The sequence below is a fragment of the Osmerus eperlanus genome, chromosome 13 (assembly GCF_963692335.1).
Source record: "Osmerus eperlanus chromosome 13, fOsmEpe2.1, whole genome shotgun sequence".
Classification (NCBI taxonomy): Eukaryota; Metazoa; Chordata; class Actinopteri; order Osmeriformes; family Osmeridae; genus Osmerus; species Osmerus eperlanus.
Genome location: NC_085030.1, coordinates 14264611 through 14288536, shown reverse-complemented (window position 1 = coordinate 14288536; position 23926 = coordinate 14264611). Strand labels below are relative to the sequence as shown.

Here is a 23926-nt window from a genome sequence, read left to right as displayed (position 1 = left end):
GATGACGGTCTCAAGCAGGGGTGGGCACTCCTGGTCCTTGAGGGCCGCATATTTTAGATGTTTCCCTGCTCCAGCACACCTGTTTCAAATGATTGTATGTTTTCAAGCTCTGTGGAAGCTGGGTAATGACCATTCATTTGAATCAGGTGTGTTGGAGCAGAAAAACATCTAAAACATGCATGGCCTTAGACCCCTGGTCTAAAGCCATAATTGAACACAACTGAAAGTTAACCATAATGCTAAGAAGTTTTGAAGAATGACCAGATTGACCCTGTAATTATGCTTTGCCTGATTATTGATTATTTGCCCTAGGTGAAAGATAAGTGAGCACAATACTGTGATCATAACGCTTTTTATCTGATGCTGTGCCTACGTTTTGTGGGCTCTGTGACAAGTGAGAAAGTACACTGCAGTTCTCATGCGAACCTCTAAATAAACATAATACACATAATACACATAATAACCTATACTAATATTATAAACCTATACTAACCTAAGACAAGTTTTTCCCAATATGGCCACATGATCTTTCCATAGTTTGTTCCCTTTTCCCATGATTCGTCATGTGTACATGTGTATCTCAGGGAGTCAGGTGGCTGAGTGGTTAGGGAATCGGGCTAGTAATCTGAAGGTTGTTGGTTGTCCCCTTTCCTCCTCTTGAGGGGGAGACAGACACTCCAAACAAGGAGCCTAGCTCCCTGTCCCGGCGTCTGTCCCATCCTCTTCTCCTTCTCAACTCTGGCAATACCCCTATTCTGTGCCAACAGAATGTGTTTGTTTCCAACTTGTCATCTTTCTCTGAGATGTTAACCCTTGTGTTATCTTCAGGTCATTCTGACCCATCAGTCATTGTGACCCACCATCGTATTGCAACAACTTTACCGCATACAAAAACAAAGTGAAGCATTTTCTTTTAACCGTTGGGCTGTCTCAGACCCCCCACATTGCGAAGATTAAAAGAAAATTATTTTTATTTGTTTTTGTATTGGGTAAAATTGGGTAAACACAACGATGGTTCGTTATGAACCTTTGGGTCATGTGACCCGAAGGCACCACAAGGGTTTAACATACACAGGACACAAGTTGACCCAGCAACCCAGACTTCAGCCTTCTTCCCTACTAAGACCTCCCCACATATCAGCCTATATGACCTATAATCAATCAATGTTATGCCACAACAGAAATTAAGACAATCTTACGTTTATTTTATCAACTGCAGGTACACAAAGTGATTTTGGTTTTAAGTTTCATTGGGCCTCCTTCACCAAGTTATTTCTTACATTTGTTCTTAAGTACCTAAGAAAAGTCTACGTGTGATTCATGACGTGTTCCTAAACAGCAGAATTTTTCGCAGGTGTGGTCTCAGAATGATGAATCCAAATATGTCGTAAATTGAAAGCTCGTGCCCCGTTGCTCCTATTTAGCATAGGTAAACGCCCCGTTAATAAAAGGGCATCGTTATGCCACTGCATACTTCTATTCTATTTTAAAAAAAATAACATAAATATTCATAAGTATGCAGTGGCATACCGACATCTCTGACGTTGATAACAAACCAAACCGTTTCAAAATCGGTTGAAAATTGAGCAAGTTATGGTCATTTAAAAAGTACATGTAGCATCAACACAATGTTACTCGCTCACCCTATGCTATAGCAAGATAGCCGCCATGTGCGGACGTTCGACTCCGTTGTCCGGCAACGCGGACGAGACATCTAGTGTTTATATATATCTATGGATGCACTCATGTTAGTGGGTGTGATTTGCACTTCAGGGCCACCGTAGGTATGGTCACGGAAGATGCGTTCCCTCCTCAAGGCACGATCTGCAAAATATTGCAGCAGCAATAAATACAACTAGTCCTAGTGTGCGAAATAAACCTACTTTGGGCCTATAAATACCGTGACAACAGGGGCGAATCTAGGTTCCCACTTTTGGGGGGGCTAAGCCCCTAGATAAAACCTATTATTTTGTGTGTGTATACCTGTGACCCAGCAAAACTAGGGGGATCTGGGGGCATGTTCCCCTAGAAGAAACTTTTGAAAATATCCTTTTAAATAGTGTCCTCTAGTGGGCTTTAGGAAGAGAAATTAACAAATTTAGATTTAAAATATGGCACAACAACATATTGAAGACATCTGCTGAGATAGGGGCTAATTATACCATAGCATACTCATTTCATGAAAAGAGACAGATTAGTTGCCTAAATGACAGAAGACAATACAATGAAATGTGACCCATTGTGTCCCAGCTATTAACATTGGGCTTCATTCTCGAACGCAGTTAAGAATAATTTAAGAAGGAATTTCTTCTGAATTGGATTTAGGAAAACATTTGGCATTCATGAACGTTTTCTCATCTGGGATTTGTTCTGAACTTCAGAAGACTTTCCGAACTCGAAATAGCAGTCGTAAATCGGCCAGAGTTGTCTCAAATGCGATTCCTTAAAAAAGCACAAGGGGAATCGCATTTAAGAAAACTCTGTGTTAGAAGTCTTAATTAATTTGTGAGAAATCGTTGGTGATTGCGTTCACATCAACTCTACAGACATCCTCGGATTAAAATAATTATAATAATTTACCTTGCTTAGTGTGCACACTGTTAGATCCAGTGGAGAACAATTCCACTCATCTTACTGGTATAATGTTGTATGTGACAAATAAAACCTTTACTGTAACTTGGACTTGGACTTGAACATCATATAAATTCAACCAGGCCATCTAATTATCACTGATCACTCGACCTAAAGGGACGAGTGTGCACCGTAGGACGGTGTTCATTTTAGGACATCCTCAGATCTCAGACTCAAGTGTCAGACTCAAACGAAAAGGCGTCAAGTCTCATATCAAAAGTCGTCAGACTCAGGCGAACCGGCTTCAGTCTCAGAAAAACCTCTGTCATTCTCAGACAAAACGCTCTCAAACTAAACGGCGTCATTCTCAGACAAAACGCTCTCAATCTTATTGAGTTTATCAATGAAATTGAGCCGGCCTGTCAAGGTGAAGGGGTCACCCTTCACCATTATGTAATTGTGTGGGACAATGTCAGCTTTGACCACGCAGAGGTAGTTCAAGCATGGTTTCAGGCCCATCCTCAATTCATGACTCTACCTGCCTCCATACTCTCCTTTCCTCAACCCTATTGAGGATTTTTTTTCAGAATGGAGGTGGAAGATCTATGATCGCCATCCCCTTGAGCGTGCCACCCTCCTTCAGGCCATGGATGATGCATGTGATGACATCAATGTAGACCAATGTCAAGCATGGATTCGTCACGCCAAAAGGTTTTTTCCAAGGTGCTTGAACAATGATACTGTAACATTCATTGTGATGTGGATGAGAATCTATGGCCAAATGCTCAAGACAGGCTTGATCCACGTTAATGTAATGTATGCACTAAATGTTATGTTCTATTATGATTTAGTTACATAATAGAAAGTATATGTTACAATTATATCTGAAAAATAAAAACGAATTTGCCCAAATGATTGTAGAGGATGTCGTCATTGATCCTTCACTTGATTACACATAGATTATGTAAATGTAAGGTTTATTGCCTAATGTGAAACTGTGTAATCTGTCTTTTACAAAGTACTGTAGCATATTAATTTCAGCACTTCTAAGGCCGATTTGAAACATGTATCTTGCCTTGTTTGCTGTTGGATGAACTGTTTGTTAAAAGTACTAAACTGAAAGAAGATCATACTGATCATACTGATCATACTGATCATACTGATCATACTGATCATACTGATCATACAGCTAAACCAAATGTTCCTATTACATATTACAATAATCTGGTGTTTGAAACAATGATTATGTGGACTGAAAACATGTGCAACTGACTGAAAGCATTCCATCAGGTTTTGAAAGAATAGCTGCGTTACAAGTGTGATCAGTTTGGATCTTTGTACTAAGAGTTTTGAAAATGTACACCTTACTTGTGAAAATGGTACCAACGCGAATAAAAAAAACTATTAAAACAAACAAACAAATAATTGTGTGTAAAATAATACATTATTAGTTTCAAAATTATAAAGGAGTTAAATATACAATTTTAAATTAGAACGGACGAAAACGGTATAACTACTTATTTTGCGCAAACAGCTCTCAATTGTGTGTAAGAGTGCTCTTGGGTGTGCGTAAATTCTGTTCTTACCTAAGAACAAATCCCAAATAAGAAAACATTGGTGAATGCCAGAATCTTCGTGAAAACTGCGTAACTAGTAACAAATTAGTTCTTAAGAACATTTGGTGAATGAGGCCCATTCATTGTTTCTGACATTTTTCATAAAATTATTCAAATAAATTACATTGTGGTTGTTACAACCCCCAGTCTGGCTGGATAGGTGTTCCGTGTTGTTTGTGTTCTGCGTGGGTTTTCTGTGTGTGTTTTCTGTGTGTCTGTTTTCTGTGTTTGTGTGTGTGTTTGCTGCTGTCCTTTCTTTTATTTTTATTTAACCTTTATTTATCTGTCTGACAGTTTCCGTGAATCATCTCGTCATGGCCCAATCCCCTTGTCCCTAATTATTATTTTTTTCTTATTTTTTTCTAATCCGTGGTGGCAAATACAAGCCCTTGCAACGAACTGTGTCTGTCTGGATTTATTACGCCATGCACTTTTCGCCAGCGCCTGAGAGTCCCTGAGTGGTGGGTGAGGTCAGGTTCCCTCAGTTATAGGCATAGACATTTAACAGTGGTCCTGTTTATGGGTTGTGATACAGGTTTAAAGTACATTGACAATACAATTTAAATTCTTTGTCTTTTTGGAAAGTATCATATAGGACAGAGATTCTCAACCCTGTCCTCAGGAACCCCCTGCACAGCATTTTTCTCTGTTGCGAAATGTTATGTGCGGCTCTGGGAACTTTAACGGACTTTGCAGCAAGAATCTAACTCGTGAGTTGGTACATTGTTACATATTGTAGACATGTTGTCAAACGAGACCATAATACATCCACAGTAGTATACTCTTAGGCCTATGTTTTGTTTAATTAAAAAATAATTAAACAAGTAAAACATGTAGCTATATTCAGCTATATTGGGACAGTTTTTAGAATTTGATCTGGTTATCGCGTATCATCAATTACAAAAAAATAAACATTTTTGTAAATGTCATTATTTAAGCCCACTTTATGTGATGAATGACGCACCCTTTTACAGTTTTTTTTATTCGCTTTGGTACTATTCTCACAAGTATGTGGTAAAACCTCACAACTTTTAGTACAAAACTCAAAGCAGATCATCAAAAAGTCTGTTTTTTCAAACATGTCACATGTTCAATTGACAAAGTACAATGCACAAAATTACACAATCACTTTTTCACCACACCTAATCAGTGTGTCATCAAGTGTGTAATTGTCTTTCACAATGCAATGCTCACAATACTTTTGATATGCTTCTCATCTAATTTGCGTAAATACATTTGACCAACACTTATTCCAACGGATCTTAATGGTTAATCACTGAACCGTTTGGTAAACCTATATATTTCCATTTCAGCAATAAACAGTATATCGATTTTGAGAACTGCAGAAATAAAATGTGTTTTTGTACGAACATATAAATTAACCACACATGATGAATACTCGTTATTGCTAATTGATTTCGGATTGGGGTAACCACAATTGGTCATTAGATATAGGTGGGCATGGGCACCAACAGAGGTCAGAGAGGTGGGCATGGGGCCTCTAAATGTTATGTTTTGTTCTCATTTAGTTACATACAGTAATAGAAAGTATACCTATGTTACAATTATATCTGAAAAATAGTAAAAACTACGTAATTTGCCTAAATGATTGTAGACAATGTCTTCATTGATCCTTCACTTGATTACACATAGGATGGATATTTTGGAAATTATTATTTATTATGTAAATGTGAGTAATGTAAGTGTATTGCCTAATGTGAAACTGTGTAATATGTCTTTTACATAGTACTGTAGCATATTACAGTTTTTCTCAGTCGCTTTGGTGCATTTCTCACATCACTATTTACATTTGCACAACAGTTAGTTTAACCTCCACAACATTTAGTCATTTGTGCACATCATAGAAGCAGTTTCTCATTCCTTCCAACAAATTGCAAGTGTGTTTGGACATGCATCAATTGCTTTCATACAACTCTCTGCTGTTTTATAACATTATCATTTGCTTATGTCATGTCAGTCAAAATTAACTATACTTGTGAATGCTGAATAGTCATTCCATATAAAACTAATAGTCCTCATTTCATTGTTTGAGTCATTATATACAAAAATGTTGAACTAGTTGTCATGTCACTGACACTTTCATTGACATGAATACTTGCTTTTGAGGAATGAGTTATCCATTTTGAGCAAGTGACACGCTTTTGCAGGTTATCAACTAGGTTTTGCAGTTTGTACTAATTGTTTTGAGAACTGCATTAACTGTTGTGCAAATGTGAATAGTGATGTGAGTGTCAGTGTCATCAAGATGAAAAGTCCTGACACCATTGTTTATGAACAAGATAGTCAAATGGCTTTGTCATGTTTTCATTATGACAGTTTACTCTGTAAATGTTTTCCAATGCAAAAAAGTCAGATCTTGGTGACACTACCTGAAAATGCTCAAGACAGCACTATATACTATTTGCACAGCTATTTGAAAAATACAGTAAAGTTACACATTACTGTATTTAGGGAGGTAAATGAGTACAAGACACTGAATATGTATGTTTCACATTTTTACTGCATATGCTCTTTGCAATTCTAATTTGTTCACAGCATTGTGCAAACTAAAAAATACACCCTTATTTATAACAAAAATAAACTCCCTTTGGGTACAGCTGTGCACAACGGTAAACAATATTGCAATACAACATGCAACAACAACATTGAGATCCGCCTACGTACTTGGCCTCTTCTTCCTCTTCCCCTGTTTTGTCCCCTTCCTCCCCGCACCCTCACCCCTCTTCCTCGAGGCTGACCTTCCATTTCTGTGTCACAGTATTGTAGAAATGGTACACAGTATGTCCTGCTTGGTTCATATGTGCTTGTAAAGTGGGGGTTTATGGGACTCAGCTCTGACAGTGATTGTAGAGAAGTGGCTTATCATTGGCTGCAACTGATGCTTCACACACTCCTTCTCATCAGTGAAAGCTGAGATTCACCTGAGAGAAATTGTTCAATTTAGGAGACATTTTCAGGAAAAAATGTGTTTACATTTTTTTTTAACTTTGTAAAATTTGCTTGACAGATTTTGACAACTAGTTCAACATTTTTGTATATAATGACTCAAACAATGAAATGAGGACTATTAGTTTTATATAGAATGACTATTCAGCATTCACAAGTATAGTTAATTTTGACTGACATGACATAAGCAAATGATAATGTTATAAAACAGCAGAGAGTTGTATGAAAGCAATTGATGCATGTCCAAACGCATTTGCAATTTGTTGGAAGGAATGAGAAACTGCTGCTATGATGTGCACAAATGACTACATGTTGTGGAGGTTGAACTAACTGTTGTGCAAATGTAAATAGTGATGTGAGAAATGCACCAAAGCGACTGAGAAAAACTGTAATTTCAGCACTTCTAAGACCGATTTGAAACATGTATCTTGCATTGTTTGCTGTTGGATGAACTGATTGTTAAAAGTACTAAACTGAAAGAAGATCATACTGTTGTGTTTCGGTGATTAAACCAAATGTTCCCATTACATATTACAATAATCTTGTGTTTGAAACAATGATTATGTGGACTGGAAAACATGTGCAACTGACTGAAAGCATTCCATCAGGTTTTGAAAGAATGACTAGCTGCGTTACAAGTGTGATCAGTTTGGATTTTTGTACTAAGAGTTTTGAAAATGTACACCTTACTTGTGAAAATAGTACCAAAGCGAATAAAAAAAACTGTATTGTAGTCGACATAACACTATTAATGTTTGGTAATTTGGAATGGCATGTTTGGTAATTTCGGATAACTTCATTTCAGTATTGATCAGTTTCTGAAACACGTCTCATAGTCTTCCTCTATCTCGAGGCTAACCTACTTAGTTAGGCTACTAGTTCATCTCTGTGGTTCTGTGTTGACATAGGAGGTAGCCTACTTTTTTTTATCAGATTATATGAATGTGCTACACTCAGGTCTGGACTGGGCTTGAAAAACGGCCCGGGACTTTGAAACGCAGACCGGTGTTGCTGCGAGAGTCAGATGGCTGAGCGGTTAGGGAATCGGGCTATTAATCAGAAGGTTGCCTGTTCGATTGGGCAAGGCACTTCACCCTACTTGCCTCGGGGGAATGTCCCTGTACTTACTGTAAATCGCTCTGGATGAGAGCGTCTACTAAATGTAAATGTTGCACCGAAAACAGTGACTCATCAGCTGTGACAGCAGCTGCACATCGTCTGCCCGTGCGTGTACAATATTTTGTACACGCTTTATTAAGCAGTTACAGTGGGGTCACATATTCTGACAACTGCTGGTCCATTAAATATTTAGTTATTTCTTTTCTTTGCAGTAGAATATGATTATTTAAAGTTTTAAATGTAGGTGTAAGGTTTTGTACTGTTCTTGAGGTTAAAACTTTCAGGCATGTTGCGCCTTTGGCCACCCCAATCAGTGATGTCACACAGAAATACAGATAGAAACAGAAGGTTTCAATTATAAGACAATGACGTTGAAACCTTCTGTGTTTCTATCTTCTATGACATTGGGACATGGTTTCAACCTCCAGGGAGCAGCAGAAACTTTTCGCCATTTGTGGATTTAAAATTAAGTTTTCAAAATATGCAAGGCTTCAGAAGGGGAGAATAACACAAATGACAGCAAATCAACAATCATCCTTTATTTTTTGTCAAAACCTAGAATTATAATTTTCTGTTATTATCAAACAATGAGGACACATACATACATATTTTTTTTTAAAAGCTCTTGTTGTTTCGACTGCTGGAGGACATCAAGGTGTATCAATAAAGAAAGATTTTAATAAATAAAAACATATTTAAATGTAGAGTCATAATAGGGAAGGATAAGCCAGCTACAAGACAGTGAAACAGCATTTTAAAGCATTTTAAGTTAAATTTAAGTTTGTTTATGTGGCATATTCTTTCTTCCTGTTGGCCCGCACAGGCCCAGTTCCAAGAGACAAGATGTTGAAAGATGGTTGTGATGTGAAAGAAGTAATGTTGGCTGTGAAAGATAATGTTTTCAGAATCAGAATCAGAACACAGAATTTACTGTGGCAGGGAGGTGCAAACACTAAACATATACGAATCTTAAATTAAGTAAAGGTACAGAAGTTTAACTATTCCTAAGAACTAAACAATCTAAGAATAAAACAATTTAAATATAAAATAAAATATATATAAAAATAAGAATGAGCAGCATGAGTGGTCAACATAGTGCAATAGTGCAATCAGATACTGGGTTAAGTGATGAATGAATGTCAGTGGGAGTCCTTGGCCTTGTTGAAGAGGCCAGTAGCAGATGGAAAGAAACTGTTCTTATGGCGTGAGGTTTTGGTCCTGATGGACCGCAGCCTTCAGCCGGAGGGGAGTAGCTGGAACAGGGAGTTGCCAGGGTGGGAGGGGTTGGCCACAAACTTCCTTGCTCGCCTCAGGGTCCTCGAGGTGTGCAGGTCCTCGAGGGTAGGCAGATTGCAGCCAATCACCTTCTCAGCAGAAGGTGGCAGCAGGTTGTGCACATACCTGAATAAGTTACACACGTGTCAGCTGGAGAGGTAACTTATTCGGGTATGTGCATAACCTGCTTTCTGGAATACTCCCATTGTTTCTGTATTGTGAAACAAAAACTATAATAATAAAAGTATGAGTACTATACTAAAAGTACAATGATATTTTCAGTTCTAAGCATGTTTGTTTTTGCAGTGTATGGGGCAATCCATCTGACCCATTACATGTGTTAATAAAGTTATTCAACCTACATAAATTATTTTTAGGCACAACCTACCACAATTCACAATGCAGGGTGTCGATGGCAGTTTGGTGGTGTAAACATCTGTTCTGATGGCAGTTTCATGACATTTTGAAACATCCTGTCATGCTTCAAAATGGGAAGTAAGCATCAGTACAGCTGCACAACTTTCATCATCTCCTGCCAGGGTTTGGTTCAGAATAGTTCCTGCTTTGCTGGATGGCACAGTTTGAACAAACTGAAAGTACCACAGGATCCTTCTGAAGTTGGTGGCTGTGGACTCTTCAAAGCTGTCATCGATCTGGACACCTGTTAGTTCTCTGAAATGAAGCCTCATTCCAGTTTCCTCAAAGAGGAAAGGCCACTCTTATAGGATCTCTTCTGTCTCCTTCAGTCCTGATAATATGTCAACGTCTCCATCATTAGTCTCTTTATGTTCTCTGCATCTTTGTCTTTGTTTTTGAACATTTTTATTAGCTCTTCTTGCTTTTGCAATTGTTTTGTTTTACCAGCAAGAAGCTCTGGCTCTGGATTTATGCACCCATAAGCATCTTTATGCACTTTCTTTGCATTGTCAGGGCTGCCACTTTCAGAAAGCCTTTTCTGGGCAGGAGGAGCTTGAAGTCGTCTGTAGTTATCCATTCGAGATATTAACTGTTTAACAAGTGAGTCATACCCGGTGCCAACAACCTGGCCCTCAATCTCATCTCGGAAGGATTTGGGGTAGAAAATGACCATTTTCCTAGCTAGACCTGCTGGCCTTTTTCCTGGTTTCTTGCACACAGCAGTTATTTCAGCAACCACAATCCTGATAATCTCTCTTCTCTCTGCTGCAGACGGTCTCCTCTCTGTATCCAGCACCTTTCTTGTACTTGATGGCATCTTATTCCAGGGTACTTCAAAGTTGTAATGCCAGCTACTGTCTTCCCTGGCTGAAAGGGAGGACCCACTGTCTGATGATGTAGTTGGTGATGCTCCAATGGGGAAGGCTTGACTTGACATGGCTGAAGCTTAGCTCCTTGTGGCAGAGGCCTTTGACGTGGAGCAATTGCTGCTAACTGAATCATCAATGTCACGAATGAATGACTCTTCGCTTGACTCTTCAATTGTGCTAGTAGCAATTAAGGAAGAATTATCCTCAGATATCATCACTGAGGGTGAGCCTAAATAACACAAAGATGAATTAATGTCAATCAATATAATTGGGTGTGCTCAAGCCTTCGGCGAGCACAACCATTGTTCTCTCACATATTATTTATTATTGTTTATTTTCGCCCCCCTAAGGATCAGTCAATATTTGGACTACATAGACAACGCCTGTGTCAAAATGTTTGTCTTGGTCTCGATTGCGTTGCTTGTATTTTAATTTACGTTCCGTTGCACGGTTTAGGAGGTTACAACGTTTTTGTGGCAAAAAAGTGCCTTTAGTCGACGAAGGGTACTCAGTGCTATCTACGTCACCACGTCAGCACACGTTAGCAACGACGCATGGATTGATGTGCTGTTGCACAGCGAGTATCGTATTGTGCCGTGGTGTACTACTACCAAAGAACTTATATTGACTCTTTGCTACTACTAGCAGCATCATACATGTACATTTAAGCAAATCAAGACTTGCATGTACAGTAAGTAATGTCACATTAAAGAATGTATGTAAAGTTTAAACTCAAGCTTGTGTGGTGCGTCGCTGGCTTCAGTGCCACAGCCTAAACTTTATGTCAAAACAAACATTCTCATTTCCGGCGCTTTCAAACAATCCCCTCACTCAGTGAAGTTTGGCTAGCCACCGCAACTAGCTTGCTCGTAGCAAACTTCTTTTGAATTAGACATTTCTCCCTAAATAGATGTAAAGCTTATTTACGTTGTTGGGGGCATATTTTCAGTTTGCAGATGGTACTGTTTGAATCGCGATTCCATCTGAAATACTGCCGGTGACAACGTTGTTACAGTAGCTTGTTTCAAAGGGGGTTCGCTTGTTTCAAAGGGGTTTCTTGAGTAGGCTAAATGCTTGAAAATATCACTAGATGGGAAAAAACTTAAGGGGACGGACCCACCTGCAACCGACGCAAGAGAGCACACCCTACAATTTCCACAGAAATTGTACCCTCTCTAGTTTTTATTCTTTTCCCACCCCTAAGGATCCGTCAATATTTGGACTACATAGACAACGTCCGTGTCAAAAGATTTGTCTTGGTCCCGATTGCGTTGCTTGTATTTTTATTTACGTTCCGTTGCACAGTTTAGGAGGTTACAACGTTTTTGTGGCAAAAAATGCCTTTTGTGCACAAAGGGAACTCAGTGCTAGCCTACGTCACAACGTCAGCACACGTTAGCAACGACGCATAGATACAACGTGCATAGATGTGCTAGCAAGCAAGCAAGCACACTCTACAATTTCCCCAGAAATTGTACCCTCCCTAGTTTACCTATCATTTTTTATTCAGTATTTGTTTTCAATACTAACATTGTAGCAATCATACTAAAACGGTCTCTACGACTGAGAACATTCACATTATATAGAGACAGTTAAAGCTACACAACTGCATAGGACCATGTAAAACCAGTAACACATGGGCCCATGTATTGCGTTAGTCTCTGAAAGATGTCATACATACTGCTTAGAGCTGTATACTTTATATGAAGCTATTCTTGACTTACGTTTAATGCAGGCCATAATTTTTCTTATTTCTATCGGCTTCAGGACTCCTGCAAGGTCATCCGACTCCACATACTTCAAGTCCTCAGCTGAACAGACTCCAATGCTTTTGATGACCTCTACTGCTCGCTGTATAGTGTCTTCTTGGCTAAACACAGAGTTGAGGGATGAGGTCAGGTCAGTCACCCAGTCCTCCATGACTGCAAGAGGGGTGAAAGATGTGATATTGTTTAGTGGATTTCAGATTGAGTATTACACATTTCACCACAATTACTATGTTACCTTGGCTAACATACTTCCCCATTGACATAACTAGTACCGAAAATGAAAACCTCAACACTACACTAATCAACAACACTGTGCTTAAGAGAGATGACTGGGTGTCCATTCAGACTGTAAAGAGGTAATGGGTAGAAATCCAGGCAGTGTTCTGCATTTATACAGTGCATGTCCTCAGCTGCTTGTTTGACTTCATACATACCATACTCTGACAAATACAATGAAGTGTGTGGTGTCACCAGAAAACAGACCTCTGTCATCTTTCACCAAAACAAGCTCAATCTGTCCAAACTTGATTGACTCATCAGACTCCCGTTTTAGGCAGAGAAAAGATCCCTTTTTGTAAAGTGTTCCCTTAAAGCCAACCTCAGTGGACACAGACTCTTGTTCTGTAAACATGTGTACTTCAACTGCATTACGCACTGCATCACTGTATAGGTGAGTGTGATATGGAGTTGAGTTTTTGGATGTCAGCACAGGTGCAAAAAAGGAGCTTGCGCTAAGGGTTGTTTGGAGGAGTTGGTGCTGGTTTGCAAGAGACTGGCATACATTCTTGAAGTTTTGTGTCCACCTCTTGAAGTAGGAGTGTTTACTCTCAAATCTCATTGTCCATAGTCATATTAGGGGGCCCAGTTTGAGTAATGTGGTGGCTAGCTTCCACTAGAACCAGGTTGCATCTTAAGAGAGGGAGAGGCTGAGTTCAAGTTCAGATGCAGAGTCTCGTTTATTGACATCAACAAACAAGAGACACATTCGCTAGGTTGCTCTGCCGTGAGCCAACCTCCCAAACATGATTTTCAGCAAGCAATTATACCCCACCGGACATCCCATAATTCGTCACATTGAACCCTAGCATGTGTGGATAACTTTCAGTTATCGATCTGTTATAACAGATCGATAAGTTATAACAGATCGATAACAGATCGCCAAATAGTATCAATGCTGCATAATGGAGAAGATAGTGGTGCTTGGGTTTTAGACGATCAGAAGCAAACACTGCTTTCCTTGTTTCCAGATATTGAACCACAACAATGTTGAGGTAAGCGACCTGGGCAGTGGTGATAGTGGGTGCACACACTACTTCTACAAGTGATTTTAAAGTGATCACTAGTTGCCATGCTGGGTCAAGAGGATCAACTTTGTCGCCAATAATGAAAGGCAGGGGTCTAAGCAGACACCAGTTCTCAGCTGCTTGGTCACCTATTGTTTTGGCCTTTTCGCTCACCTGACAGTGAAGTGAGCTGGAATCTGAGTCAGCAACAGCCGCGGCAGCTAGCACAAGTGCTGTTTTGTTTGTAGTGCATTTTTTCTCTTTTGTTCTCCGTTCGGGTAATTGCGTTTCATTTTGTGAACTTCAATTTCTTATTCACTTCTACTTTCTCTGACACATGAACCTACTGATATGACGTGTGTCGTGGGCCGAAAACTGGATATAAGACAGCTCGGGTTAAAGCTGAGCGGAAAACACCACGATATAGGGTTGTCTTGACATTTCTGTCTCTCAGTAGAGAACTGAGAGAACATCACATATCTACCAGACGCTTACAAGAGATAACGAGAGCTCAGACCTTGTACGAAGAACAGAGGGCAGGGCAAACTGACATTTTGGGGGTTTAGAAGATAATCACACCATGGCAGGCTAAACTGCCATGTAGATCAGGGGCGTTCTGTGCACTATAAAAAACTGTCTGTATTCAATTATTAAGTAGGCTCTCTATCTTGTGTTCGGAGAGACCTAACGTATGTTGCCTTTCTGACTTGATCAATAAACGTATCTTTGCATCTGAAAACTTGGACTGACTCCCTGCGTACGGCCTTTCGCACCTGTCCGGCTAGAAAGCCAGCCACCACACGTGCTTCGCTCGCAGCTGTGCAGTGGCGGTGCTGCGATTAAATAGTGCACAGTATGGGGTGCGAGGGGAAGCCTGCATTGAAACAAATAGAATAAACACTGTTGGTATTTTTGTTGATACTTTTGTGGGAGGTTATGACATTTACATTTTACATTTAGTCATTTAGCAGACGCTCTTATCCAGAGCAACTTACAGTAAGTACAGCGACATTCCCCCCGAGGCAAGTAGGGTGAAGTGTACATATTTGGATTATGGCCCACACATAAAGGTATACAATTTATTTAAAAATAACACAGTAGGTTCACCAAAAGAAAGTGACAAGCATAAATAGCCTACGTGAGAAATGTGCATCCAGTCCCCTCTCCACACACACAGACCTTGTATGTTATGCCATTGTGTTGAAGTTCACTTGACTGTGTAACCAACATGTTAATATTTTATTAACAGATCAATGGAAAATGGGGAGCCGGCTTCTGCATGGAGTTTTTATTTCGTTAATTTTGGTAACCATTGTGTTCAGTGCTCATATCCTTTGGACAGTAAGTTCACATGAAACTGGTTTCATAGAGGTTTATACACTGTTGTTGTTTTTGTGCCTGTTTGTTTTGACAATGGTGTGTTCTGTGTAACTATTGATTAACATCTGACATCCTATAAAGGGTAATCTTCTGTTTTAGTGTGTTTTCTCTAAACCAGATCACGGTGAAATGTGGCTGGTGGATGTTGTTCCAACAAATCAAATTTCTGTCAACTTACATTTTCACGGTGAAAGGGAGCAGACTTTTCTCCCAACTAATGACTCGCTGATAAGTACAGTGGACTGGCAATATTTGACTGAAACTCTACAGTGGCCATTACCACCTGAAACTCTGTCCTCCTTAAGTGACTCTACAGACCCGGCCAGATGTTCCTTTTCTATCACCAACAATAGGTCACAATACTTTGTTGGGGATGTAGTCATTGTCACCATTACTGCCAGGAATGCTAACAACAAACAAAAAGTCTACGGAGGGGACTTTTTTCAGGCCAAGCTGTATGACCAAGAGCTGAAAGCAAGTGCTTATGGGGAGGTGACGGACCATGATAACGGCACCTACACTGCCCGCCTGGTTTTGCTCTGGCCTGGAAAGTCCAGGGTCTCTGTTCGTCTGGTGCACCCCAGTGAGGCTGTTTTGGTCCTGACCAAGAACAGAGAGCAGGACCCAGATAAAGTCTACTTTTCCGGCTACTTTGAGGAAGGAACTAAACGGGAAACGGTGATCTGCAATGCCCTGAAAAGTTCAAGATTGGTAGGGGACGGCTCGCAGTGTTGCTGTGAGTACAAAGATCAAGTCTCAGGGGAATACTGGTACTGCAGACGGCCATCTTCACTTTCCTGCAACACACTGGTCTACCACAGCATGGGTGGTTACCAGGCAAAACTCTCTGAACTCGAAGCCTCTCTTCTTAAGAGGTAAATTCAACCAGTAATGTTGATGGTTCTTAATTTAAATTAAGCTCTACATTGTAAATGGAATGTTCTAAACCAGTGGTCCTAGATGTTTCCCTGCTCCAACACCGGATTGAATTAAATGGTTGATATCAAGCTCTGCAGAAGCATGATTACCAGTCATTTGAGAGAGGTGTGTTAGAGCAAGGAAACAGGGTTGAAGACGGCTGTTCTAAACATTCTAGTTCTGGAGTAATTTCCTAACTAATCATTGAAAGGAGAGAAATCTTGTAGAATGAAATTAACTTTTTTATTGAAAATAATTTGCAATCGAATCGTGAAAATCAATGTGGTGTATATACCCCGATTATGGGTACAATAAACACATATATTAAAATAACTTCTAGTGTCTCACTGATTAGACTTTTTTTTTTTTTTTTTTCATGCAGGTCCACCAATGTCGAAATACAAAGTGACCAACCAGTGATCCATGCTCAGAAACAAGGCAATGATAAAAGTACGGCAAGGAGTCTATTTTCACGTCTTCCATTGAACTTAGTTAGCCTGGCTCTGCCCTCCTACGTACTTCCGCTCAATTTGGATTTTGCTTAAAGATAAACTTTTGGTACTGGATTACAGTGACATACATTTTGTGTTTGCAATGTTTGCTGCTTCAGGTGTTGATTCACATTGCTACTCAATTGTTGTGCAGAGTGATCAGATGTATTTTAAATAAAAGCTTAATTGTCCCCCAAAATCTTTTATTTATCACAAAAAGACACATTTCACTGTTTTTGGGCCCTATCTTAAAATTACTGCTAACATAATTTCACTTAGTCATATCATCAGCACATGGGAGAGTGTGAACTAGTTTTAGTCAGGTGAAATCACTATATCATTCAGATTGGATTTTAAGAGAAGCGCCCTTTCTTGTTTTTAACCTGTAGCACTTTGAGATTTTAGCTAATATAAAATGCATTATAAATACTATTATTATTTTTTAGGAACACAAAATTGGAAAAAATGCCAGCCTGGTTTACAGACTCCGATCCCATCTGGATTCTTCTTCCAGGATGGTTGGACTTCCCTCGTGTGTGATGCACGGCAGTTCACCACAGCAGAAACAGTGTCTACATGTCTGAAAGACAAACAGATCCTGATGATGGGAGACTCCACTCTTCGCCAGTGGTTTGAACATTTGGAGAAAACTGTGCCGTGTGAGTGTCATATTTGACAGACACAGCATACAATAGGCTATCTTCTTTATCATCTTCATTAGTATGTAGACTACATATAAAAAAGTAGATTATAGGTAGGCCTATCTATGTGGTTTCTGTCCTTTGTTATGTTTGGTTCAGCGTCTGCTTCCTCTGTTGCAGCATTGAAACGTCTCAACCTTCACACCTCAGATAAATCGGGCCCCTTCGAGTCAGTCGACCTCCAGTCCAACACCCGCATCATCTGGCGAACCCACGGTCTGCCTCTCCGCACCTCTAAGACTCCCTTGGCCGACTTGCACTACATCGCCAGCGAGCTGGAGGGCTTGGCTGGAGGCAAACACTGTGTGGTCGTTTTCACTATATGGGCTCACTTCACCACATATCCGCTGGGCGTGTACTTGCACCGCCTCGCCATTATCCGCCGAGCTGTGTCGTCCCTGCTGAGGCGGGCGCCCGATACTCTGGTGTTGATCAAATCTGCCAACACCGGCTATAAAGATGTATACGGCAGTGACTGGCTCTCGTGGCAGCTTGATAAGGCCCTGCGAGTTATGTTCAGAGACGTCCCTGTTGTTCTCATTGATGTTTGGCAAATGACTTCTTGTCATTATTCCCCTGACAACATCCACCCTCCTCCTGTCGTTGTTAAGAATGAGGTCGACCTCTTCCTGTCATTTGTGTGTTCATAGTGAAAGGCAAAATAAAGTAGAAAGAACTTCATGACAGAAGTGTGTCCACAAACATCTTTCAGGATGTAGGGGTATCATGTGTGACAGACTGTCGGGTAGGACATATGCAGGCAATAACATGCATGTAAATAATTTACCCAAGTATATCATACACTCTAAAAAATGCTGCGACTGGTTAAATATAGGACAGAACACACGTTGGGTTAAACTAACCCAGCATGATGGGTTGACCATTTAACCCAGCATGTTGGGTTCTTGGTTGGTTCTTTAAGAATATATTGGATTTTTTCCTATTATATGTCTTGTTTTTACTGCAGAAGATAAGAGAACGTCTTTTTAATATTAACTGATAGCTTGTTGGCTTCGAACCATAATGACCTTTTCTAATTCTTGGTTGGTTAGATGTATTAAAGAATCAAAATCTGCATGTGAAAGGAAAAGATTAGCATTACCTGAACAAGCTGTATAGCAAAAAGAAGTAAGCACATACAACTATTTAAATGAATTCATAAACACGGAGAAAACATAACGTTGTTAGAAACTGTTTCTGTTTAATGTACTGTAGACTAGATTTCCTATTTGCATCAACATCCACCAGGGATGGACTGGCCATGCGTCGGTAGGCTATATGCCAAAATGCGTCGGTATACCGACGCATTATGACAATAATTATGACAATAATTGTAACAACTAATACGTAAAGTAGGTCTAAGGATGCTCGTGCGAGCTACTATCAAATACAATGTTGGTTAGCTAGTTAGCTATTAGTATGAAGTTGGTGGTCACAATTGCAATACTGTAGGATATAAAAAGGGGTGCAGACAAATAAATGCACTTCCCTTGCGCTGCGTTTGCGTTGCCTCAGTATTGTGCGCAATTTGGTTTCACTGCCAACATCCCTTAATGTAAGAGGCAATGCGCAAACTCAGTTGGTGGCAATATACAACTGTTGTTGGCTACTGGCTACTATTCAAGTCAAGTGTATTTTATTGTCATTTTCAATTACATATGGTTGTACATACTAAAAACGAAACAGAGTTTCAAGTTCAAGATGCACAGACCAACACAGGGTCAGACTGGGCACTGAAATTCTTAGGACAAGATAACGCAAAGCAACCTGACATAACATGACATATAAGTAGGCTACTCAGAAGGCAATAACATGACATATAAGTACTCAGAACAAGTTTACACCTATGACAAGCAAACATATAATGTAATAAACCTCCTAAATAAATACTAAATAAACAATAGGGTATACTAAACCTATAGGACCACAGGACAAAACTTATTTCCCCAGGACCATGATGCCATATAAAACAACATATAACAGTAATTGGTGCCAGTGCAAACGTATGTAGCCTACAGTGACAGGACAGTATGTACAGTGACAGGACAGTATGTACAGTGATTGGAGGTAGCAGTTATGAAGTGATAGGTTCTCGTGCCAATATATTGTGATGCCAATTTGTTGAGCAGTCATCTTCCTTGTATAGACCTAGAAAAGTGAAATACACAGCCAAGGTGTCATCGGCTGTCCTTCACATTCACACACTGTTGTCTGTTGTGCAAGGGAAGTTCACAAAGCTCCAAGCCAGACAGCCAGCCAGCCTGATATTACTGCATTTATTTGTCTCTGCATCCCTTGTTATATCATAGAGTATTGCAATTGTGACCACCAACTTCATACTAATAGCTAACTAGCTAACCAACATTGTATTTTATAGTAGCTCGCACGAGCATCCTTAGACCTACTTTACGTATTAGTTGTTACAATTATTGTCATAATTTCCCATCGGAGATTCAAGCCAGCAGACTTTAATTTTGGAAAACCAGACGCTGATTGAGCCAAACCAGGCGTTAATTTCGTGTGGTTTGCTAGACACGTCTCAAAAAAGCACGCGTTTATTTAGACGCGTGCTTTGAACGTGTCACGTGACACGGTTCAATTTGAGGCGAAAAATATGCCGACTTTGTATGGAAGTCGGCGTAATGGACGCCGTCTTTGCAAGCAAAGTCGGCGTCAATTACGCGTGGTTGACACACGGGGACGTCTTAATACTTGCCCACTAGGCCTGCCATAGTGAAGCGCCTGGACGCGCAGCGCAGCGCCACGATCGGCTACGATCGGCTACGACTGAGCAAAAGCTGTTCACACCAGACGCGCATTTCTCCGCGCCGGTCACCAAGCCTTTCAGCTACTCTGAGCTTTCCTTTACGCTGACATGGTGCATAAACATGGCATTGGCTATATCCCAGCATTGATCCTTATCTACGTTGTCTTTGTAAAATTGTTGCTGACATACAACAACTCCCTGTGCTTTTCAACTTCGAGAATTCATTTGATGCTGATTTTAGAAATCTACTTGGGGGTTCTCTCTCGGTAGGCTATGTCTGCTTGTGTGTTGTGTGCAACGCGTGACAACTCGTTTCTGTCAAACAAACAAAACAACTACGGGCATGCTAGCTCAACGGATCTATCCGTTTATTTTCATTCGTTTTCATCAGGGTAACCACATGTAAAGGACGTTCGTTACCATCATTGTGTAATTATAAAGTCTACAACTTTACAAATGTTCACCGTAGTCTACAATTAATGGAGTAAAATCTTAATAACATGTTTTTTTATTCAAATATATCAACTAATATGGTGTATTTCATCATCCAGCAGCTGATTTCGCAAGCGTCTCGCGAAAAAAATCGACCAGCTGCCGAAACGATCGCAGGCGATCGCAGGCAATCATGGGCGGAAATCCCGGGGGGGGCAGGGGGGACACGACCCCCCCAATCCTGGGAAAAATATGATTTGTCCCCCCCAATAAATCACTGTAAACATAACTATGCAATTTCAACAACATTGATAATATGCAATGAAAGCGCTTTGCTGATTATGGACACAATGGCGCTTTTTGAAGTTTAAAAAGATTTCAAACCCCGCCCTTGGTCCCACAATGGTTTGATCCACAGCCCCAGCCCTCAGCAGTGATGCAGGTATGTGTGTGAAAATCGGACAGTATCTGTTTGTGTCGTTGGTGGCTGATGTCCAGTAAGTAGTTGTAATATCTGACAAGGTGACTTGAGTGTCTACCATTTGAAATGCACGTGGCTAACGTGAAATTAATCCAGTTAATCGCACCATAGCGATTTCACTATGTTGGCAGGGTTCACACACACTAAGCTAGCTTCATTTGCATAGCTAGCAAACAAACCGATAGAGAAAACATTAGCTAGCACTATTCCATTTGGCGTCGTCAAAAGATGGAAACTTTGCTATCGTCAATTTAATCCAAGATCAGCACGGATATTGTAGTTCTTCTAAATCCATTTGCCATGCGTAGCGATACTGAACAGAACTATACTATATTCTACCATTGTCATAATTATCTTAAATGGTCTAGTTGCAAAAGCTAAATCGTCTCTAGGGACTTTGAAGCACCTGTGTGCCGATCTGGAGTAAACTGGCTATAACAAAGATGATGGCAAATACCACACAAACGGAATTGGGGCTCGCTAGCTGCATATTCAGCTATTTTGGGAAGCCAGCCAAATATAAAACCAAAACATGAATTATATTAAAATGACAAAAGGTTGCAGTTTGCGTTGTGTAAAGGGTGAACTCATACAGCTGTCAATCCAGCTGTCAATGCAATCCGTTTCACCTTTCCTAACTGACTGTCTAGCTACCTGGTAGATCGAAGCTTATTCTAGAAGAATGGTAATAAATGATAAAAGCCCATCTCCTACTGTAAATAACCTGTACATTGTGTGTGCGGCCAGCATGGTAGAAAAATTGCAGAAAAAAGAAAGACGGACATCAGAGCATTTCAGGACACCAAAACGCAAAGAAAGAACCCTAGTGGCCTAATTTCAAAGACTAGTTGATAAAATGTTCATAAAAATGATGTGAAATGTGCTAAAATAAGTTTGTTGAGTCTCTTGTTTGGCAACATGACGGGTTCTCTTCTTTAGACTTGTAAAATAGGGACATAATTGGACAATGCCATGGATACCCTCACTCTCTACTTAAACTGGTGACTGAACCAAGATTAATTTGAGGCAATGGTATTGTTGTTGTGATTAATTGTGTAGTATTGGGTACTGGTAGTTAGGAGGATGGCAAACATCTCAGGGTTCCAGACTAACTTGTTGCCTTGGTTGCACTGGTGCGCCTAACTTTTTTATTTAGTTGCACCAGCACAAAATTTAGGTGCACCCAAATTTTTCCTTGCGTCGCCACAATTTCAAGGTCACCTTTTTATCACGCTCCATATACATTCATATATATTATGTAAATGATCTTAAACAAGAATAAGGTGTAGGTAAATATTTTTGTTCTCTCACATATATATTATTATTTTTTATTTTTTTTATTTTTGCCCCCCTAAAACTCAGTCAATATTTGGCCTACATAGACAACGTAGGTGTCAAAAGTTTCGTCTTGGTAGCGATTGAGTTGCTTGTATTGAAATTTACGTTCCGTTGCATGGTTTGGGCTTAAGTTAAGTTTTTGTGGCGAAAAGTGAAGCTAACGGTGGCTAATTTGCTAGCCACAGTCACTGACGTTACTAACGTCACTACGTCACTAACGTCACGAAAACACGCGTGACTACCTTTGGCAGAACATTCGTTTCGCATCTGTTAACTTGGGGGGATAGCTAGGCTAACTATAGCTTTACTGCAAGGCAGCTGCAGAAACGCCACAAGCAAAGAGGCCAGGGTGATAACTATTTACTCATTTTACTTTGTGATATGACACACAATTGTGATGTGTAATGTACAGTATAAGCTGATATTATTAAGGAAGTACATCTACTTTCGGAAACAGTAGTCTACTATTTCACTGAAGTATTAGCATCATGACATTAGCCTGTGTTGCCCGGGCAACACATACTACAGTGGTCTATGATGTAGCGTTATCTGTTTTCAATCGTTAAAATAAACATTCCTCACATATACATTTTCGTTGTAGGATTTATTATGACATTAGATTACAAGTAAACGATTTGTGAGTGAAATTATCATTACCTGTGGTTTCAATCCAGTGTATCACTGCAACGCTGTAGCCTACGCGAGACACTACAAAAACATCTACACAGCTGTACAGTAGGAAGTCAAACGGCGACAGAACATGTTCGGCACTCCCCTTACTTAAATCAAAAGTCTATCTAACTACTAACCTGAACTTCATTGCCACAGCCTAAACTTTGTCAATCTGTTCATGAAAATAATTAATTTCAGCCTAAACCGTACAACGGAACGTTAAATCCAATTCAACCAACGCAATCGCTACAGAGACGAACACAGCAGTAGTCTAGTATTGTACCGTAGTAGGACAATTTACCGGGGCAGCTTCTCCACACAGGGCTATATCGCATTTTGCGTTGTTACTGACAATGATCGCTACCAGTGAGCTTTTTATGAATGAGCGATTTTCCACTAAATAAATGTCAAGCTTATTTACGTTTTTGGGGGCATATTTTCAGTTAGCAGATGGTACTGTTTGAATCGCGATTCCATCTTCTACTGCCGGTAACGTCGTAGAATAATCTTCAAAGGGGGTTCTTTATTAATGAATGAATGCAATATGAGTAGGCTAAATTCCTGAAAATATCACGAGAAGGGAAAACTTAAAAGGACGTTTAAGTCATAGAGATTAGGTCAATTTTTACACCGGTCTGCCAAATTTATTCGTTTTGATTCAGCTATGAGGCTGCCTCTTGCAGGGGAAATGAGAAGACATCATATTTAATTCTACACTTCACTCGTATTTTCAGTTGTAAATGAGCAGCACAAAAAAATGCTTTTAAATCTATGTAATCTTTATAAATAATAAGTATGCATTTTAATATAAAATATACAGATATATCAGTTGTAAAAATGTCATTCAAAAACGGACCCCT

General features: G+C 39.9%; 1 protein-coding gene across 2 annotated transcripts; it reads left to right on the top strand.

Annotated features, from left to right (window-relative positions):
- Positions 1-189: 189 nt before the first annotated feature.
- LOC134032928 (NXPE family member 3-like) lies at positions 190-18096 on the top strand. 2 transcript variants are annotated; one of them, XM_062476991.1, is made up of 6 exons: positions 190-227; positions 15136-15227; positions 15366-16141; positions 16567-16634; positions 17122-17334; positions 17497-18096. In XM_062476991.1, exons 2-6 carry the CDS (start codon positions 15147-15149, stop codon positions 18024-18026), a joined length of 1668 nt encoding a protein of 555 aa, XP_062332975.1. In that variant the 5' UTR covers positions 190-227; positions 15136-15146; the 3' UTR covers positions 18027-18096. The 2 variants fall into 2 exon arrangements, with proteins under 2 accessions (XP_062332975.1, XP_062332974.1); XM_062476990.1 differs by lacking the exon at positions 190-227 and adding an exon at positions 4647-4897.
- Positions 18097-23926: the final 5830 nt, after the last annotated feature.

What these genes read in the sequence shown, in the direction of transcription:
- LOC134032928 (XM_062476990.1), top strand. Translation starts at nt 4,849, where the DNA reads ATGTGCGGCTCTGGGAACTTTAACGGACTTTGCAGCAAGAATCTAACT. An exon ending in GTGCTCATATCCTTTGGACA is followed by an intron (nt 15,228 to 15,365) that starts GTAAGTTCACAT and finishes CTTCTGTTTTAG; the next exon opens with TGTGTTTTCTCTAAACCAGA. An exon ending in TTTGGAGAAAACTGTGCCGT is followed by an intron (nt 17,335 to 17,496) that starts GTGAGTGTCATA and finishes CCTCTGTTGCAG; the next exon opens with CATTGAAACGTCTCAACCTT.